Below are 17,654 nucleotides of genomic sequence, written 5' to 3' on the forward strand. Positions count from 1 at the left end.
AATATAACAAAGAGAAACAACGTGGTAGTATCTAACGGCAACATCAGTGCTGGACGCCTTGAACACGTCAAATCCTATAATATGTTATGAAATAAGGTCTTTCTCTTTAGCGTTTGTCCCGTCTCTTGGGAGGGCCCGCTGAATGGATTCGCTCTCCCCACTTTGTTCGTTCGTGGGCCATGTCTGGATGAAGGCTTAGGACCTTCAGGTCGCTGTACAGAGTGTCAGCTCATCGCCGTAGGTCGTGCGTTGAGTCTTCTTCCCATGACTTCCACTGTGTATGCTGCCTTTGTACTACACTGGTGTCCAAGATTAAAGCAACAAACTTCTAATTCACTAAATAATCACCCATACTGTCATCAGATATCGTTACGATCGCGATCTGCACGGAAGATGACATTCCGATCAACGGACAACCACGTCAGGGCACCTATCCCGCGGGGTAGTGTTTGCAGAGTACTCTCACATCCACAGTCGCTGTGTACACAGGCACAGACGGTGCAGTGTGGCACAGAGAAGACGCCTACAAGCTCTCTGCTACGGAGGACTATAGGGTGCATGGAAGAAGGATAGTCGCAAACTGATGTGGCCCGACGGCTTAATGTGAATCGTTCTGTTGCTTCTCGGACGAGGCGACAGTTTATAGACACCGAAACTGCATCCCAGAGACCAGGACAGGGGTGACCAGGTGTGACACCACAATAGTGGATCATTATTTGGCTGTAAGGGCACGACAGTACCGCCTTAGTGCTGCACTGCCAAGTGGCATCTGATCTCACAGCATCCCCTGGAAGTGTTGGATCGAGGCAAAAGGTGTACAGAAGGCTTCATCAGAGTAACCTTTATTTTTGGAGACGTGCTGTATGTTTACCTCTGGCGTGTCTTCACAGAAGGGACTCTAGAGCGCAGTGGTCAGCATTCCACTTGGAGGGTCGAAGAGTGGGCCACTATTCTTTTCGCAGATGAGTCCCGGTTTGATGTGTATAATTATTCTTGACGGATTCGCATGTGTTGGGAGCGTAGAACACAATTTCTGGATCAAAACATTGTGGAAAGAGACAGATATCGAGGAGGATCCCTAATGGCATGGGCAGGGGTTATGTTGACCACTCGAACACCTCTTCATGAAAGTGTACAGGTGAATCAGCAAGATTTAACTGCTGTCAGGTACCCTCGGGAGATCCTGTTCCGATGTGTTGTGGGCCCAGACTTCGTATTGATGGACGATAATGCTCGACCTCATAGAGCACAGGTGCTTGTTTTTTTTTTTTTTTTTTTTTTTTTTTTTTTTTTTTTTTTTTTTTTTTTTATTTAAAACGGAAGACATTGTACGCATGGCGTGACCTGCTCGCTGTCCCGATTTGAGTCCCTTAGAGGACGTTGGGATGCACTAGGGAGACGGATTGCATCACATCAGCATCCACCAACCAGTCTCCAAGACTTGTGTGCAGCTCTCCAAGAAGAATGTGCGTTATTACATCAACATGAGATTGATGACATCATTCACAACATGTTCCGTCGTTGTCAGGCCTGTATTGGTGCCAGAGGGGGTCACACCCCATACTGAACGTATTAACCAGTTGCTGGAATGTGTGAGCAAGTTGCAGTTGATTTCGTTTTGTGTTCGTTACTTTGTTTTATAAGGTGGTGTGGTCTCCTGACCTTCATTTCTTACATATTCCGCCTCACAATCGTATTCTGCACATCAAGATGCTTCATTTGAACCCAAACTCGATAAGGTAGAGTCAATTTTGTATGAATTCATATAAGCGATATGCAAATCTAATAAGTAAATCGCAAGTGCACGCCGAGGTTGAAAAAAGGCGAGGCTGGCGTACACAATGTGACGGCCATAGCAATTTTCGTTCTAAATAGGTAACCAGCCCACTGGGAAGACCGTCCCTTCAGAGGTCTGGGTCAACAACATACCTACTTTGGCCAAAGCGACTGCCCAGAGAGAAGACAGCTTTTTGCCATGGTTCAAATGGCTCTGAGCACTATGGGACTTAACATCTGTGGTCATCAGTCCCCTAGAACTTAGAACTACTTAAACCTAACTAACCTAAGGACATCACACACATCCATGCCCCAGGCAGGATTCGAACCTGCGACCTTAGCAGTCGTGCGGTTTCGGACTGAGCGCCTAGAACCGCTAGACCACCGCGGCCGGCTAGCTTTTTGCCATAGTGAAGGGATAACGACTCCCACGTTTGACTTAAAAGCAAATTCCGCTACATTGTGTGGGAGCGCCCAGAAGACGCATTTTTTCACGGACCGACTGCATAGTTACGGAGCTCTCACTGGAGGACAGTATACGCCTAATAGAGATGCTACAGATTTCCGCAGTGGTCGACTCAAACGAAACGTAATTCTCCCGCTTAAAAGAGCAACGCTGATTCGCTGATTGGCGGAATATTTCTGACGCAAACAGCCAGAGGAGTGAGGGAAGACAGCGAATGATATACCCTCGCAACTTTTCCAGAAAAAGGGGCTGTTCTGTTGTCGCTCTTGGAGTGGGAACACGTAACGAGAGCGAGTGCGCTCGTATGTGTACGCAAAGAGCGAGGAACAAAGTCTCTCCTCAGTACTTCACTGGGAGAGCACCTCTGTCGTTAGCAAATCGCAGTGACACTCTATTTTGAGTTGCTCGCGATTAAGCATTGTTCACTGTGTTGGCCGCCACACTTATTGTGCGGTGTGAACATGGAGAGAGTACTAGTTAAACGCCTGCGAGCGAGTATTGAGTGGCATCGCGGTGGACTGGTCATCTGACCAGTGTACCACGCCAATAGTTAGACTAGAGGTGGATAGGAGTCCTTGACTTCATCAAAGCATAGGGAGAGTTTGATTGGCGAAGACCAGTCCAGATAGAAAGAGATAGTTGTGTTATTTGTCAGCAGCGAGTGACGCAGCAGTCGTCACAGCTCACGGTATTGTGCACTACAGCATATGCGAGTCCCATCTGCCCTCCATAACAGTACACTCCATTACATTTCTCACGCGACAGCCTTGACCATACCCAGAAAAGTTATTCAAGTTGTGTAGGTGCGGCTCTCAGCCATTCTGCCAAGTAAATAACATTCTTAAAGAAAAGGGAGAAAAGAACCTTTCCATACATTGTAAAATAATAGCATTCCTACTGTTCCGAAAAGAACCCGAATTTTTATTACTATTTTTATAAGAAAAAGTTTCACTTGATTTCTGAGAATTTTTTGTAATAAGTAATATTTTTCGTTCGTTTAATGTTTTTCTTACACTAACTAGCAATACTCCCATACCCAAGTATCCCACTAGTTACGTAAGAATATATAGAATATTTTTGTGTCTTTTCCTTACAGCGGATGACTCCAGAAGATATTTGTTGCTGAATGTTTTTCAAGCAGTTCTTGTTGGTACATTAGGAGCGTCTGTCTGACTTCTGTAGTAGTGTGCGGTGGAAATTGTTTATTGCAGGAGCCAAAGGGTACTTGTTGGATCAATCCATTGTGCAACTTGACAAAATAAAACCCACACACTCACAGTTTATACTTTACTATTACCTGTTCACACTGTTTTATGGCAAAATAAACATAACCTTGCAAAATTTCTTTTTGTTGCTTTAATTCTGGACTCCAGTGTAATAGTGTCCTCTGCATGTAGCGCATGTCCAAACCATCGCAAATGGCTTTCTCATTTTTTCTTCTGGACTGGTGCGACCGCCAAAAGGTTTACTCATAATGCCATTCGAAACATGATCCAGTCGAGTGATGCAATCTGTCCATCTAAGCATTTTAGTGTCCATAACCCCTAGTCGTCGTTCTGCCTCTTTTTTAGCTGACCAACACTCGATGCTGTAGAGAGCAATGGGACAGATGACAGTCTGGTAGATCTTTGACTTCACACGATCCTTAACTCAACTATGGCAGGTGATGTGTGTTGTCATTCGTCGCTTTATCCAACGGCCTAGTCGTCGTTCTGCCTCTTTTTTAGCTGGCCAACACTCGATGCTGTAGAGAGCAATGGGACAGATGACAGTCTGGTAGATCTTTGACTTCACACGATCCTTAACTCAACTATGGCAGGTGATGTGTGTTGTCATTCGTCGCTTTATCCAACGGCCTGCATACTTGCGTTGACCTCGTTAGCAAGCTGGCCATCGCTAGAGACTGTAGAACCTAGACACTCACATTTCATTACTCGTGGTAGATCTTCTCTGTCAACGTTGAAGACGTCAAGTTCTTGAGGATCTGATGTCGTGTACTCAGTTTTCTTTTCGTTGAGCATATTGCACAAGTAGGTCGTTCCACTGTTGAGTTTGGTACTGGAGATCAGACTTGTTGTCCGAAGCCAGAATGACATCATCGCCACAGAGTAGTCTCATAATCCAGGTCTCCATCACAAGAATGAACTGCAGTGGTGATAAGGCCGAGCCTTGGTGAACACCTCACGTGATGCGAAAGTCATTGGATCTCCTGCTCCTCGGTTCAACACACAGAAGCCGCACCCAGTTAGCAAGGTACTCTAAAATGTCATATTCTCGAAGGGCTAACCAGGTATTTTTCAACCAGCAGCCATGCAGCATGGATTGTGTCAGTGGTAAAATCAAATGTCGTGTGGCTAGGGCCTCCCGTCGGGTAGACCAGTCGCCTGATGCAAGACTTTTGGGTTGACGCCACTTCGGTGACTTGCGCGTCGATGGGGATGAGATGATGAAGAGGTGATACAATTTTTCACAAATCTGTCTTGGTTCCCTGGGATTTAGGATATTTGCGAATCCTTTTGTCTAGAATGTGTTCAAAGATCTTCATCACGTGGGTTAGTAATCTCATCGGGCGGTAATTACAACATTCAGCAGAGCTTCCTTCCTTTTTGAAGATTGCTACAGCGATGCTCCGCTGCCAGTGTGTTGGTACTCTAGTCTGACGGTCAGGTTGAAAAGATCTGTTAGCCAGCCTGCCCCTTCCACTGCCGAGAACACCACAATTCTGCTGCAAGGTTATTGCGGCCATTGGCTTTGGTTGTCTTCATATCCTTCAGATCAGTTTCGCATTCTGCAACGTTGATTTTCTTGACTGGTCCTTCAACAGCTGACATGTTTGGGCCAATCAATGGGGAAATTTCTCATTCGAAATTGTCTCAAGTGACTACGCCAACATTCCATTGCTTTCTTCCAGTCGTTTTTCGAAGTTTCGATTTGACTAAGCGATAAATGTACGTTCTCCTTCGTGTGTCAAGTTTTGTGTAGAGATCTGAGAACTTGTCTGTTTTTGTGACTGCAACGATCTTCTCCGTCTCTCTACAGGCTTGTGTGTAGGCGTTTCAACAGAATAGTGTTTTATCTGTAAGAAACTCGTGGAACAATTTTTTTCTTCCTGTGTACATCATCCTTGCGGCTTCGTTAGCAGAGATTTGCAATTAAGTCCAGCTCTCTTCGACCGTGGTTATTGGTGCTGTCATATCATACCATATGGTATGAAATGGGATGATCTCGTAAGATCGGTATTAGGGAAGGCAACTGGAAGACAGGTTTTTAGGAAAATGTAATGTATTTGTGATGGAAATGTTATAAAAAACGCCAGTGTGACTAATTATGTCTGCAAGATGGTGTGTCGTGACTAATTATGTCTGCAAGATGGTGTGTCAATCGATGCAGGTTATTTGCAGTTATCATTATTATTCCAGGAACTAAAATGTTTGTTTCTGTGTTCTTGCTGTATGGTTAATATTGATTACTTGTTATCAATATTGATATTTTAAAAATAGTTTCTATGTATCAATGATAAATTTGAAAACAATTTTGTTTATTCCGTGTAAAACCTATAACACGACATGTCTAATATCATTATAAAATATGATCTATTGGCAAAAATAAACTGCACTAAACTACAAATTGAGGTGTAGGGAATAGGTATCCTGTACTGACTCTTACCAGATTGCACAGTAAAATGTCACCCCTGTGAAATCACTCTACCAATAGCAAGCAAGACCACTACAATTGTATGTAACATACATTGGTCCTGGCAGTCAGTCAGCTCATGACGATGAATTTGATGTATATCTTCGAGAACTCGAATTTTAATTCAGTCGTGACGCAGACTGTACAATGGGCAAATTTTTTTGTAGTGAGCACTTTTCATTTCAAGTACGTTCAAATGGTTCAAATGGATCTAAGCACTATGGGACTTAACATCTGAGGTCATCAGTCCCCTAGACTTAGAACTACTTAAACCTAACTAACCTAAGGACATGACACATATCCACACCCAGGGCAGGATTTGAACCTGCGACTGAAGCGCCTAGAACTGCTCCGCCACAGCGGCCGGCCAAGAACGTTCATCTGCTACCCGGCGTCTAGTAGATGCCTGGTCAGTAGAGATGGGCAAACTCATTCATCCTTGGGAACTAGTTCACTGCTGATCGTTCTTTTTTGGGAACCGTTCATTTTTACTCGTTCACCGTTCATTTGTGCTTGGTATATAGTTCTTATGAAAAACTGAAGACTAGTAGTGTAGGTGACTGAAGGATGGAGGGCGCCAAGAGGGGGCACTTGCCTCCCCCCCCCCCCCCGCCCTGGAGTACAGACTTTTTATTCATTACAGAATTCTTACACACTTTTAGAAGTAATTTCAGTGATTCTGCAGAACTTCTCGTTTAGCCAACCGTAGCCTTGTGTGGCTGATCGCAGGGAAATAATATAGGGTGGCGCACGGAAAACCGGCACCGAGTACAGACTGCTCGCCAATTACGGACGATGTGTTGCCCGTTACGAGCAGATACATCAAACAGACAAGAACATGAAAATCTCGCGAGACGCGCATGGGCTATAGCCCATGTAGTCTTGTAAACCTGTTGGTGGCTGTTTCCCAACTTAATAGACCACAAGGGTCTTGTATAAAATTCTTCGTTTTGGCTTCCACTACATAGCTATGCTACGTTGTAAACAATAATCGTTTACAACCTATATATATTTCACGTTGTCTCTGAGTTCGTAGGCGAAGTAGAGACTTTATGGAAGCATAAAATAAAATGTGGTTTTCTCATACTTGCGTCACACGCTTTGTAAAAATTAGGTTTTTATGTTGCATTATTAAAGTTAATGCAGCGATAGTAATAATAATAATAATTAAGTTCGCAGTAGTAAAGTTTTTGGTTTGAAAGCTCCTTCTGAACAAATGTTTTTGAGATAATCAGTAAATACGATTTTATGGCAATCTATGTCTTTTCAAATGGAGAGGCACCGCTTTTCCTACTGAGCCAAAATGACCCACAACGCATTTTTTTTTCAATGAAACCAAACTAGCAGGTAATGTAAATTGGAAACAACCAAACTTAAAAATAATTAGAGCCTTCCTAAATGTAATGTTTTGTGTATGAAAGATACACGAAAATCTTTTTATATGAATTTTCTTACACTAAAAATTAAGCAAATTATTGAAAGTTAGCTGCTAAATCAAGTCGATGGAACCAAAAAATATACGAATAACAAAAAAAACTTGCCTTGTTATAAGTATGTCTCCTGCTGTTCATCGATATAATGAAATGAGCTGATATGCCATTTTGTTACCTGAAAAGACGTACCTATTACATACAACGTAATTTTTATGTAATTTACGTAACTATAAAATACTTTTTGATTACCGGTCGTGGGCGCTGAACAGTCAGAACCAAGTGCAAGAACAATTTGGAACACATGTAAAATAGGAGAGCGCAGTCAACGAAACGAACAACTGGATACTGAACTAACTAGGAGCAGTCGGCAGTGGAACTGAGACAGTGGTCATGCGAAAAACGACGAGTGCGGCCGAGGGAGACCGAGACTGAGACTAGCACGCGACCGAGGCTGGAACGAGAACTACCGAAGTGACCGCCGCGACCGAAGTGAACTAGTCAACTATGAACCGATCGTTCCTCGTTCCCGGGAACTATAAATAGACCGCCGCGACCGAAATGAGCTATGAACCGATCGTTCATTTTTTTTTTTTTTTCATTTATTGAATTTCAATTCCCCCTGAAGGGGGCGGGCTGGCAGCAGCTTAGTATGCCGCTCTTCAGCCGACAGATTTTGTGACAAAGATCAAGAGAACAAATAAGAAAAACAGGCGATAAAATCGGAGACTTAGAGAGTAACAAGGCGAAAAGAAATCGTGGAACTTAAACAACAACACAGGGATGATGACGCTAATAAAAATACATACGAAGCAGACAGGGAAAACAATAGACAATTTAAAAAAACACGGCGACAGTCTGGATTCTGTTCGCAAAGGACATAAAATTCATACCTAGCGACAGCATGGTTTCTGTTCGCAACACGAGAAAGACAAACAACACTGAATAGGCACTGGAACACTGCACTAAAAAGTTGGCAAATGTGACACCACAGTCGAGAGCAGGTGGGGGGAAACTGGACAGATGATGGGAAAACAAAAAAGGGGGGAAAGGAGAGGAAAAGCGAAGGGGGGGGGGAGCCGGGAAAGGAGCTGAAGGAGGATGAGGACCCATAAGACGGGTGGGGGGCAGACGCGACAGGGAGTGGGGTAGGCATAGGAGGGGAATATAAAAGGACTGGGGGGGGAGAAGGGAGGGAGGGAGAGGTGTAGTGGGGAGAAAACAGGACGGAAGGGGGGGGGAAGAGGGAGCCCAGGGAAATGACAGAGGAAAGGAGGGGGATTGAGGATCTGAGTTGATAGGAAGGATAAATGGAGGGAGAGAGGGCATCATCCGGGAGGGGGAGTTGACGGAAGCCACCTTGGGAAAGGAGATGGAGGGTGTAGAGATGGAGGGTAGGGGGGACACAACGGTGAAGACGTGGCAGGGGGCGGGGATGAGAGAGGAGAGGAGCAACCAGGGGGTGAGGGGGTTCAAGACGGCGGGAGGTGTAGAGGATGCGGATATGTTCGAGGAATAGGAGCAGATGGGGGAAAGGAATGAGATCATAGAGGATCCACGTGGGGGACGGGAGGCGGATACGGAAGGCGAGGCGGAGTGCATGACGCTCAAGGATCTGGAGGGACTGATAGAATTTGGGGTGGGGGGCAGATATCCAGGCAGGACTGGCATAACAGAGGATGGGACGGATGAAGGATTTGCAGGTGTGGAGGATGGTAGAGGGGTGCAACCCCCATGTCCGGCCAGAGAGGAGTTTGAGGAGTCGGAGGCGGTTGTGGGCTTTGGATTGGATGGAGCGGAGATGAGGTATCCAGGTGAGGTGACGGTCAATGGTGAGGCCAAGGTAGGTGAGGGTGGGGGTGAGGCGGACAGGATGTGCGCAGACAGTAAGGGAGAAATCCAGGAGCCGGAAGGAGCGAGTGGTACGACCTACGATGATTGCCTGGGTCTTGGAAGGATTGAGTTTCAGGAGCCATTGGTTACACCATGCAGCAAAAAGGTCAAGGTGATTCTGGAGAAGGCGTTGGGACCGTTGGAGGGTAGGAGCGAAGGCGAGGAATGCGGTGTCATCAGCATATTGCAAGAGGTGTACTGGAGGGGGGGGGGGTTGGGGCATATCTGCCGTGTACAGAAGGTAGAGGAGAGGGGAGAGGACAGAGCCCTGGGGCACACCAGCAGAGGGGTAGAAGGTGTGGGAAGTGGCATGATGGATGGTAACATAGGAGGGGCGGTGGGAGAGGAAGGAGGCCACCAGACGGATGTAGTTGATAGGAAGGGCGTAGGTTTGGAGTTTAAACAGGAGACCGGGATGCCAGACACGGTCGTAGGCCTTTTCGAGGTCAAGTGAGACAAAAATGGCGGAGCGACGAGAGTTAAGCTGGAGGGAGAGGAGATGAGTGAGGCAGAGGAGTTGGTCATCAGCAGAGAAGGAAGGTCGAAAGCCACATTGGGTGTTTGGGAGGAGGTGGTTTTGGTGGAGGTGGAGATGGATGCGCCGGGAAAGGATGGATTCCAAGAGCTTGCTGAACACCGATGTGAGACAGATAGGACGATAGGAAGAGGCATCAGATGGAGGCTTATTGGGTTGATCGTTCATCGTTCCCGGGAACTATAAGTAGACCGCCGCGACCGAAGTGAACTATGAACCGATAGTTCCTCGTTCCCGGGAACTATAAGTAGACCGCCGCGACCGAAGTGAACTATGCACTGATCGTTCCTTGGAATTCGTTCCTCGGTCCTTTCGTTCATCTTGGTGAACCGTTCCTTTGCACCCGTTCGTTCGCGAACTACTCATCTCTACTGGTCAGGAGAAACAGTAGTGTTGTGAATTTGACGTTTGTTGCAGATTTGATCGGCGGCCATGTTGTCAGCTAGTCCACAACGCGTCCGCCAGATGGCGGCAGTGCTGAGCAGAGGCCGCGCAACGGTGGCGGCTGCAGCAACTACAGGTACTCCGCAGGGTGCGACGGAAGAGTGGCTGCGAGCGAGGCCCTTCGAGGAGATACCAGGGCCCAAAGCGCTGCCCATCATCGGCAATGCGTGGCGGTTTCTGCTGCCCACAGGTAGGTCCGAAGGGAGGATTCTCTGTGCTGCGCGAATATTCTCCCCACTTGTTTACTGGCTTGTCTCCTTCATTCCACGTTTTAAACAAAATCTCCACTACAAGTGTGGTTAAAAGACGCGTGGAGCCACAGCACAGATGAACTGTGGCGCCCCTAAAACAATGTTTTCTCATTTTTTGGAAAATATTGTTTTATTTCTGTATAAAATGTGACAGTAAAATTTAATAGCCCGCAGCTCGTGGTCGTGCGGTAGCGTTCTCGCTTCCCACGCCCGGGTTCGACTCCCGGCGGGATCAGGGATTTTCTCTGCCTCGTGATGACTGGGTGTTGTGTGATGTCCTTAGGTTAGTTAGGTTTAAGTAGTTCTAAGTTCTAGGGTACTGATGACCATTGATGTTAAGTCCCATAGTGCTCAGAGCCATCTGAACAATTTTTTAAAATTTAATAACAATTTATTTTACTGATGTAACCAATAAAGGATAAAACTGTCATCAACTTGTTGGTTTGGAAACCACAGTGTTTCACTCGGCATGGTCCTGCTGGAGATGGTATGCCCTTGCCTTCCTTCAGTCTTCGAAGTGACTCATCCAGCCAATTACAAGGCGACCTACAGTTGAAGATGAACTCCGAACCACGGTACAACTCGGCATTTATCGTATTAAGAAACACTGCCCGAAAGAAAAGAAGTGATAAGTGATGCATAAAAATTCTAGAACTAACTGGAAATTGAACTCCTGAATATTGCAGTCTGGTGCTTTAGCACTGAGGCTCTCCATCACACGATTGCAATAAAAACTTTTCGGTCACTATCTACTTAGGCAATGTGCATACTGAAACATACCGAGCGACCAGGAGGTTCTCGTTTTCACCAAATCAGAAGAATAAGGTAATCATTGTTCTAGGTTGCAAGCTGGCCTATGGAGGCGGCAGTTCTCCGTCTGCCAAACGACTAAAAAGTCGTAACCACCATACCCAAGAGGTGTCACATTTATCAACAGCACAAGGAAATCTGACATTAAGCCGTGGCCCCTGTGTGGATCACCCCTAAGTTGGCTAACTAGATATAAATTAATTTAATTACTTCAAACACAGAACAAAATAAATGATATCGTAGGAAATGAGAATGGGTGTCGTTAAAAAATTAATAACAAGAGCATATGGTATCAAAAATAGATTTATTAACTAATATCAAGGTCAAGAGAGAACAAACATATAAACAGGAACTTCAACTGCATAACATTTCATTATCACAAACTCATGTTGGTTGGCAATAGACTTGGGGAACCTAACTGGAATGTACGTGTAAATGAGACTGGCTACTGTAAGTGGAAGGATGCCAATTTAGGCATGCACACTCTGCTGTATCGTTCCACTGGTTGGTCTCTCGTGTCAAGATACAGTTAAGCAAGTTTCAGGATCCTCGAACATATTCTCAGTTCGAATATAATAAATTTCCTTGAGGCAGAGAAGTTGCTGTTCATGCCTCAGCACGGCTTTAGAAAGCATGGTTCCTGCGAAATGCAACTCGCCCTTTTTTCACATGATATCTTGCGAACCATGGATGAAGGGTATCAGACGGATGCCATATTCCTTGACTTGCGGAAAGCGTTTGACTCGGTGCTCCACTGCAGACTCCTAACTAAGGTACGACCATATGGGATTGGTTCCCAAGTATGTGAGTGGCTCGAAGACTTCTTAAGTAATAGAACCCAGTACGTTGTCCTCGATGGTGAGTGTTCATCGGAGGTGAGGGTATCATCTGGAGTGCCCCAGGGAAGTGTCGTCGGTTCGCTGTTGTTTTCTATCTACATAAACGATCTTTTGGATAGGGCAGATAGCAATGTGCGGCTGTTTGCTGATGATGCTGTGGTGTACGGGAAGGTGTCGTCGTTGAGTGACTATAGAAGGATGCAAGATGACTTGGACAGGATTTGTGATTGGTGTAAAGAATGGCAGCTAACTCTAAATATAGATAAATGTAAATTAATGCAGATGAATAGGAAAAAGAATCCCGTAATGTTTGAATACTCCATAAGTGGTGTAGCGCTCGACACAGTCACGTCGATTAAATATTTGGGCGTAACATTGCAGAGCGATATGAAGTGGGACAAGCATGTAATGGCAGTTGTGGGGAAGGCGGATAGTGGTCTTCGGTTCATTGGTAGAATTTTGGGAAGATGTGGTTCATCTGTTCAGGAGACCGCTTATAAAACACTAATACGACCTATTCTTGAGTACTGCTCGAGCGTTTGGGATCCCTATCAGGTCGGATTGAGGGAGGACATAGAAGCAATTCAGAGGCGGGCTGCTAGATTTGTTACTGGTAGGTTTGATCATCACGCGAGTGCTACGGAAATGCTTCAGGAACTCGGGTGCGAGTCTCTAGAGGAAAGTAGGCGTTCATTTCGTGAATCGCTACTGAGACAAATTTAGAGAACCAGCATTTGAGGCTGACTGCAGTACAATTTTACTGCTGCCAACTTATATTTCGCGGAAAGACCACAAAGATAAGATAAGAGAGATTAGGGGTCGTACAGAGGCATGTAGGCAGTCATTTTTCCCTCGTTCTGTTTGGAAGTGGAACAGGGAGAGAAGATGCTAGTTGTGGTACAAGGTACCCTCCGCCACGCACCGTATGGTGGATTGCGGAGTATGTATGTAGATGTAGATGTAGATGAAGAAGCTTGCAATTGACACTGGGAGTGACTATTGCGAGTACAAGGCTGCTATGAAAAAAGATGGGCGTGAAAACGATTGATAGGATTCTGAATTTGCCGGGTCACTGATACAGCCGGTGAGAGATGAGGTGCTGTCGCCTGCCTGCTGGGGCTGCCAAAGCGTCGTACTGCAGGAGATGACCCCACGTCCGCCGTTGATTGCCCCACGTCTGCAAAAATATAAAATTTCGCCCAAGTGTCTGGACATCTTTACAACTAACTGCTCTCTCCATATAAACAGAAGAGCTCTAGCAACTGTACTCCGTGACGGTCGAGAAGCAAGTCGGCCTCTCCCTTTTGCTCAAAACCTTCCGAAAAACAGCCGTTACCCCCTGTGTTCTCGAATGAACCTATCATGGCCCAGTAGTGGTTACCGTACCAATCATGTTTTCTAGCAAGCAGATCCCATCTTCCTCACCCAATCACTGCAGGGCAGTAGACATTCTGTTCTCTGGAAAAACAGCACACAATGCCTGGAGGCCCTGCAGCCAAACCTCCGGCACGTTTCAAAAGATGAGGGAAGCTTCCTAGTGATACAAGCTCCGTCTCGTCCATAAAACGATTTAGCGGGCGCCGTTTCGGCGGGGCGCGGCGGCTTCTAAGAAACGCGACATCCAGAGAAATCCGTCGTCCCGTCTCACAGAGTACGCTGTTCTTGTAATAAACACATTGTCCGGGCGCCAGCTCGACGCCGCTTTACCTGGACCAGCCGGCCGGTGTGGCCGAGCGGTTCTAGGCGCTTCGGTCTGGAACCGCGTGACCGCTCCGGTCGCAGGTTCGAATCCTGTCTCGGGCATGGATGTGTGTGATGTCCTTAGGTTAGTTAGGTTTAAGTAGTTTTAAGTTGTAGGGGACTGATGACCTCAGATGTTAAGTCCCATAGTGCTCAGAGCCATTTGAACCATTTTTTTTACCGGGACCCGCACATGTGATAAGGAGACCAGACTCCACACCACGCCCCCTCGTTAATAAACGGATAGGCTGGCGCCAGGATGCCCAGCACAGCCAGTTTCTAAAGAAGTGTCATTTCGCATTCGGCCACGGCGTTCCCACCCTCTTGCTTGGCCGCTAGCGGAAAAAGGCCGTCTGCCAGAATGGAAGCCCATAAACCACTGCCCTGCCAGGCCTACGGCCCGTTTCGATGACTCCAATGGAACCTGCGAACTGTCTTGCTGCTCAGGGAAAGTTCTAAAGCAATGGTCGCCTCCAGTGTCCAAAAATCCGTCGCTGTAGTCAAGTTTAACTCTACTACTGCTACTCAAGTCATGCAAGTATTGTGATACAACACCCTCAGCGGCATTTTAACGAGAAGGAAGTACTTCTCTGGGCGATATCACTAAACTGGTGTCTTGCTGCTTCGGTAAGTCCCTTGTAGCACAGTAGTAGCGCTCAGTCGCCAGGTTCCATGTAGGTGGTGATCCTGCCGAAGTGGAGTGTTTAGGGACGCCAGTTGTTGTCAACAACGTTTGAACTATTCATGTTTTAATACAGAAATTCCTTTGTCACACACGTCACAGAATTAGTATTTGCAATATGGCGGCTCTGGACTACGCCGTTACATTCGACCCTTCACACACATCAACACAGTTGTCTGACTTAACATAATGATAGGCACTGCCCGCGACACGTAGCGTTCTTATAAATAATAACTTCAATTTATTTCTTGCTTAACATCTGAAATATTCACTCGCAACCGTTCTATTAGAGGCGCCCCGGTTACTCGACCGTGCATTTTGCGTGGCTCCTCGCGACTGACTCACCCTGTCTTCCCGAAGGACAAGAGAAACCACCCTACCTTTCTCCCTCAGCCAATAAGGACACTTCTCTCGTCCCTATTATTTATATATATATATATATATATATATATATATATATATATATATATATATATATATGCAAACTTTCAGCCAATGGGCGTTCAGATCGCCGTTGCTAGGCGGATCTGACGTCAATTTTGCTGACATTGTGACGAAAGTTTGTCTCGGAACACTGTCTCAGATTGTAAGATCCTACTCCCAAATAGTCGGATCTTGTCCCTACTAAGGTTGCATAACATTGCCTCCTATGATTTCATCACTAATGCTCCTTGCTGACGCTTAATTGTTAAATGTACACGTAGCCTGACTGCTACTGAGCATTCCCGATCGCATAAATGTGCGTAATACTGCGTGATACTTGACTTAAACACGTGAAGGGAATGCACAAATGCATTACAATGAGATCAATCAGTGGTTTACCCAAATCCTAATAGTCCATAAGATTAGTATCAGTCAGGGGAAATTTAGATACACCAAAGGCGAATGAAATTGTATGATAATCACAGAAACAAAATCAAAGGCGAAGTGCCTGACGGGTATTACCACAGCAGTGGCTCAAGGTTTTCTACCATCGATTGAGTTACCGGCAAGCAGAACTGAAAGTCGTCTCACATTGCAGGCGCTGACTTGTACCAGATTCGATAGTGATTACAGCTTATGTTGCAGAGTAATATGTATTATGTTATAAACTTCAGACCTCTCAGTAGAAAAAAAGTTTTGTGTCACAGTACGCAGGACAGTGTAATATACAAAAAGTTGCGAGCTATTATCTTGAGAGACTGGTGTACCTTATGCTTAATAGTGGCAGCTCCAAATCCAATACTGCTAAATTCAGCAGAGAAGATCTAAAGGTTTAAAACTATACAGTATGTTCGTATGCCCCTCGAAAATGCTTTGAAACGTGGTACACAACCCGACTGTAAAGGCTCACCGCCGGCCGCCGTGGCCGAGCGGTTCTAGGCGCTTCAGTCTGGAACTGCGCGACCGCTACGGTCGCAGGCTCGAATCCTGCCTCGGGCACGGATGTGTGCGTGCTCCTTAGGTTAGTTAGGTTTAAGTAGTTCTAAGTTCTAGGACACTGATGACCTCAGATGTTAAGTCCCAAAGTGCTCAGAGCCATTTGAGCCATTCTTTAAAGGCTCACCGCCTGAAAGATACTCGAAGCAGAACCGCAGAAACTGTCCTATGTTAGCTACATTATCACTTACCTTCATCCAAATTAATTCGTATTGCTTTACTGTTTCGCTTGGCGGCCCACATCGTTCGGTTGAGGATATGACAAAAGATGGATTAGTAGGTGATCTTTCTTAACAAGTAAAGCAAAAATTGTCTATCGACAGTATGGTGGTGCAAGTTAGTAATATGTAAATAAAACTATTTTGTCTATTTATAACACGTTAATGGGAATTAATATAGAACAATTACGATCAATGTGATCTCTAAACGTTTGAAAGTAATTTTTTAAAATTTTCTCGGCAAATTGCACCTGTTCAAACAAATTTCGGGCTGCAACGTGCTGTCGTTAACGACATGGCACGATATTTCGACTGTGCATCTGCCAGTGAGCCACAGATGATCCATCGAAGACTGGCGTAAACGTTCCCCTTCAGCAATTTACGAGGGGTGATCAGTAAGTAATGCAATAATTTTTTTTCTTGAAAGCAGGTTGATTTCATTCGGGATTCCAATACGCCATATTATTCTTCACTCTTTTGGCCACAAAACAATGTTTTTTAACATAATCTCCGTTCAGTACGACGGCCATACGTCGCCTTATTGCGAGGGCCTGTATGCCCATGTGGTACCACTCTACTGGCCGACGTCGAAACCAACGTCTAGCCGCATCAACAATCTCCCCATTGCTCACGTACTGCTTGCAGCAGAGTGCACCTTGCTTTGGATCATTTGGACTAAACAGACGGAAGTCGAAAGTTGGGAGATTCGGCCTGTAGAGTGAATTAGGAAGAACAGTCAAGTGAAGCTTTGTGAGCTCCTCTCGGGTGCGTAGACTTGTCTGATGCCTTGCATTGTCATGGAGGAGGAGAAGTTCGTTTTCATTTTTGTGGCGACGAACACGCTGAAGTTGTTTCTTCTGTTCCCTGAAGGTAGCACTATCCGCTTCAGAGTTGACTGTTGCACCATGAGGAAGGACATCCAACAGAATAGTCCCTTTCGAGACCCGGAAGACCTGCCGAGGGTACATCTCTCAACTTTATCTTCGGAGGAAAGGTGGTGTGGCACCACTCCATGGATTGACGTTTTGTTTACAGTTCGAAGTAATGAGCCCATGTTCCGACACGTGAGACGACGTTCGACAAAAAATTGTCACGCTCAAGCGGTTCTACAATAGGTGGTCCTTCGTTGCTCTTTTCGGGCTTCTGTTAGGCGGCGAGGAACCGAGTGGGCACATACTTTTGAGTGCCACTAGTGGTGGACGAGTGTGTCAGCGCTATTAACAGAGATATCCAGCTGGGCAGCGATGTGTTTAACTGTGATCCGTCGATCACCTCGAATGAGAGTCTCCGCACGTTCCAACATTGCAGGAATCACAGCTTGTACGGCCAGCCAGCACGCGGGATGTTGCGATGACGATAGGCGTATCGCCCAACGACTCATCGTGCTTTTGTTGACTGCCAGGTTTCCGTGACCATTCTGCAAGCACCTATGAATATCTGCCATGCTCTAATTTTCCG

The 17,654-nt window shown here is 45.8% G+C and overlaps 1 protein-coding gene across 1 annotated transcript in view; it reads left to right on the forward strand.

Moving 5' to 3' along the window:
• Positions 1 to 17,654, forward strand: part of LOC124612957 (probable cytochrome P450 301a1, mitochondrial) — a 284,020-nt gene that overhangs the window by 96,026 nt on the left and 170,340 nt on the right. Inside the window, exon 2 of the mRNA XM_047141477.1 lies at positions 10,211 to 10,427. Coding sequence (XP_046997433.1) covers positions 10,226 to 10,427 — 202 coding nt within the window. The 5' untranslated portion in view covers positions 10,211 to 10,225. The remainder of the gene's footprint in view (positions 1 to 10,210; positions 10,428 to 17,654) is intronic.

The sequence above is a fragment of the Schistocerca americana genome, chromosome 4 (genome assembly GCF_021461395.2).
Source record: "Schistocerca americana isolate TAMUIC-IGC-003095 chromosome 4, iqSchAmer2.1, whole genome shotgun sequence".
NCBI lineage: Eukaryota > Metazoa > Arthropoda > Insecta > Orthoptera > Acrididae > Schistocerca > Schistocerca americana.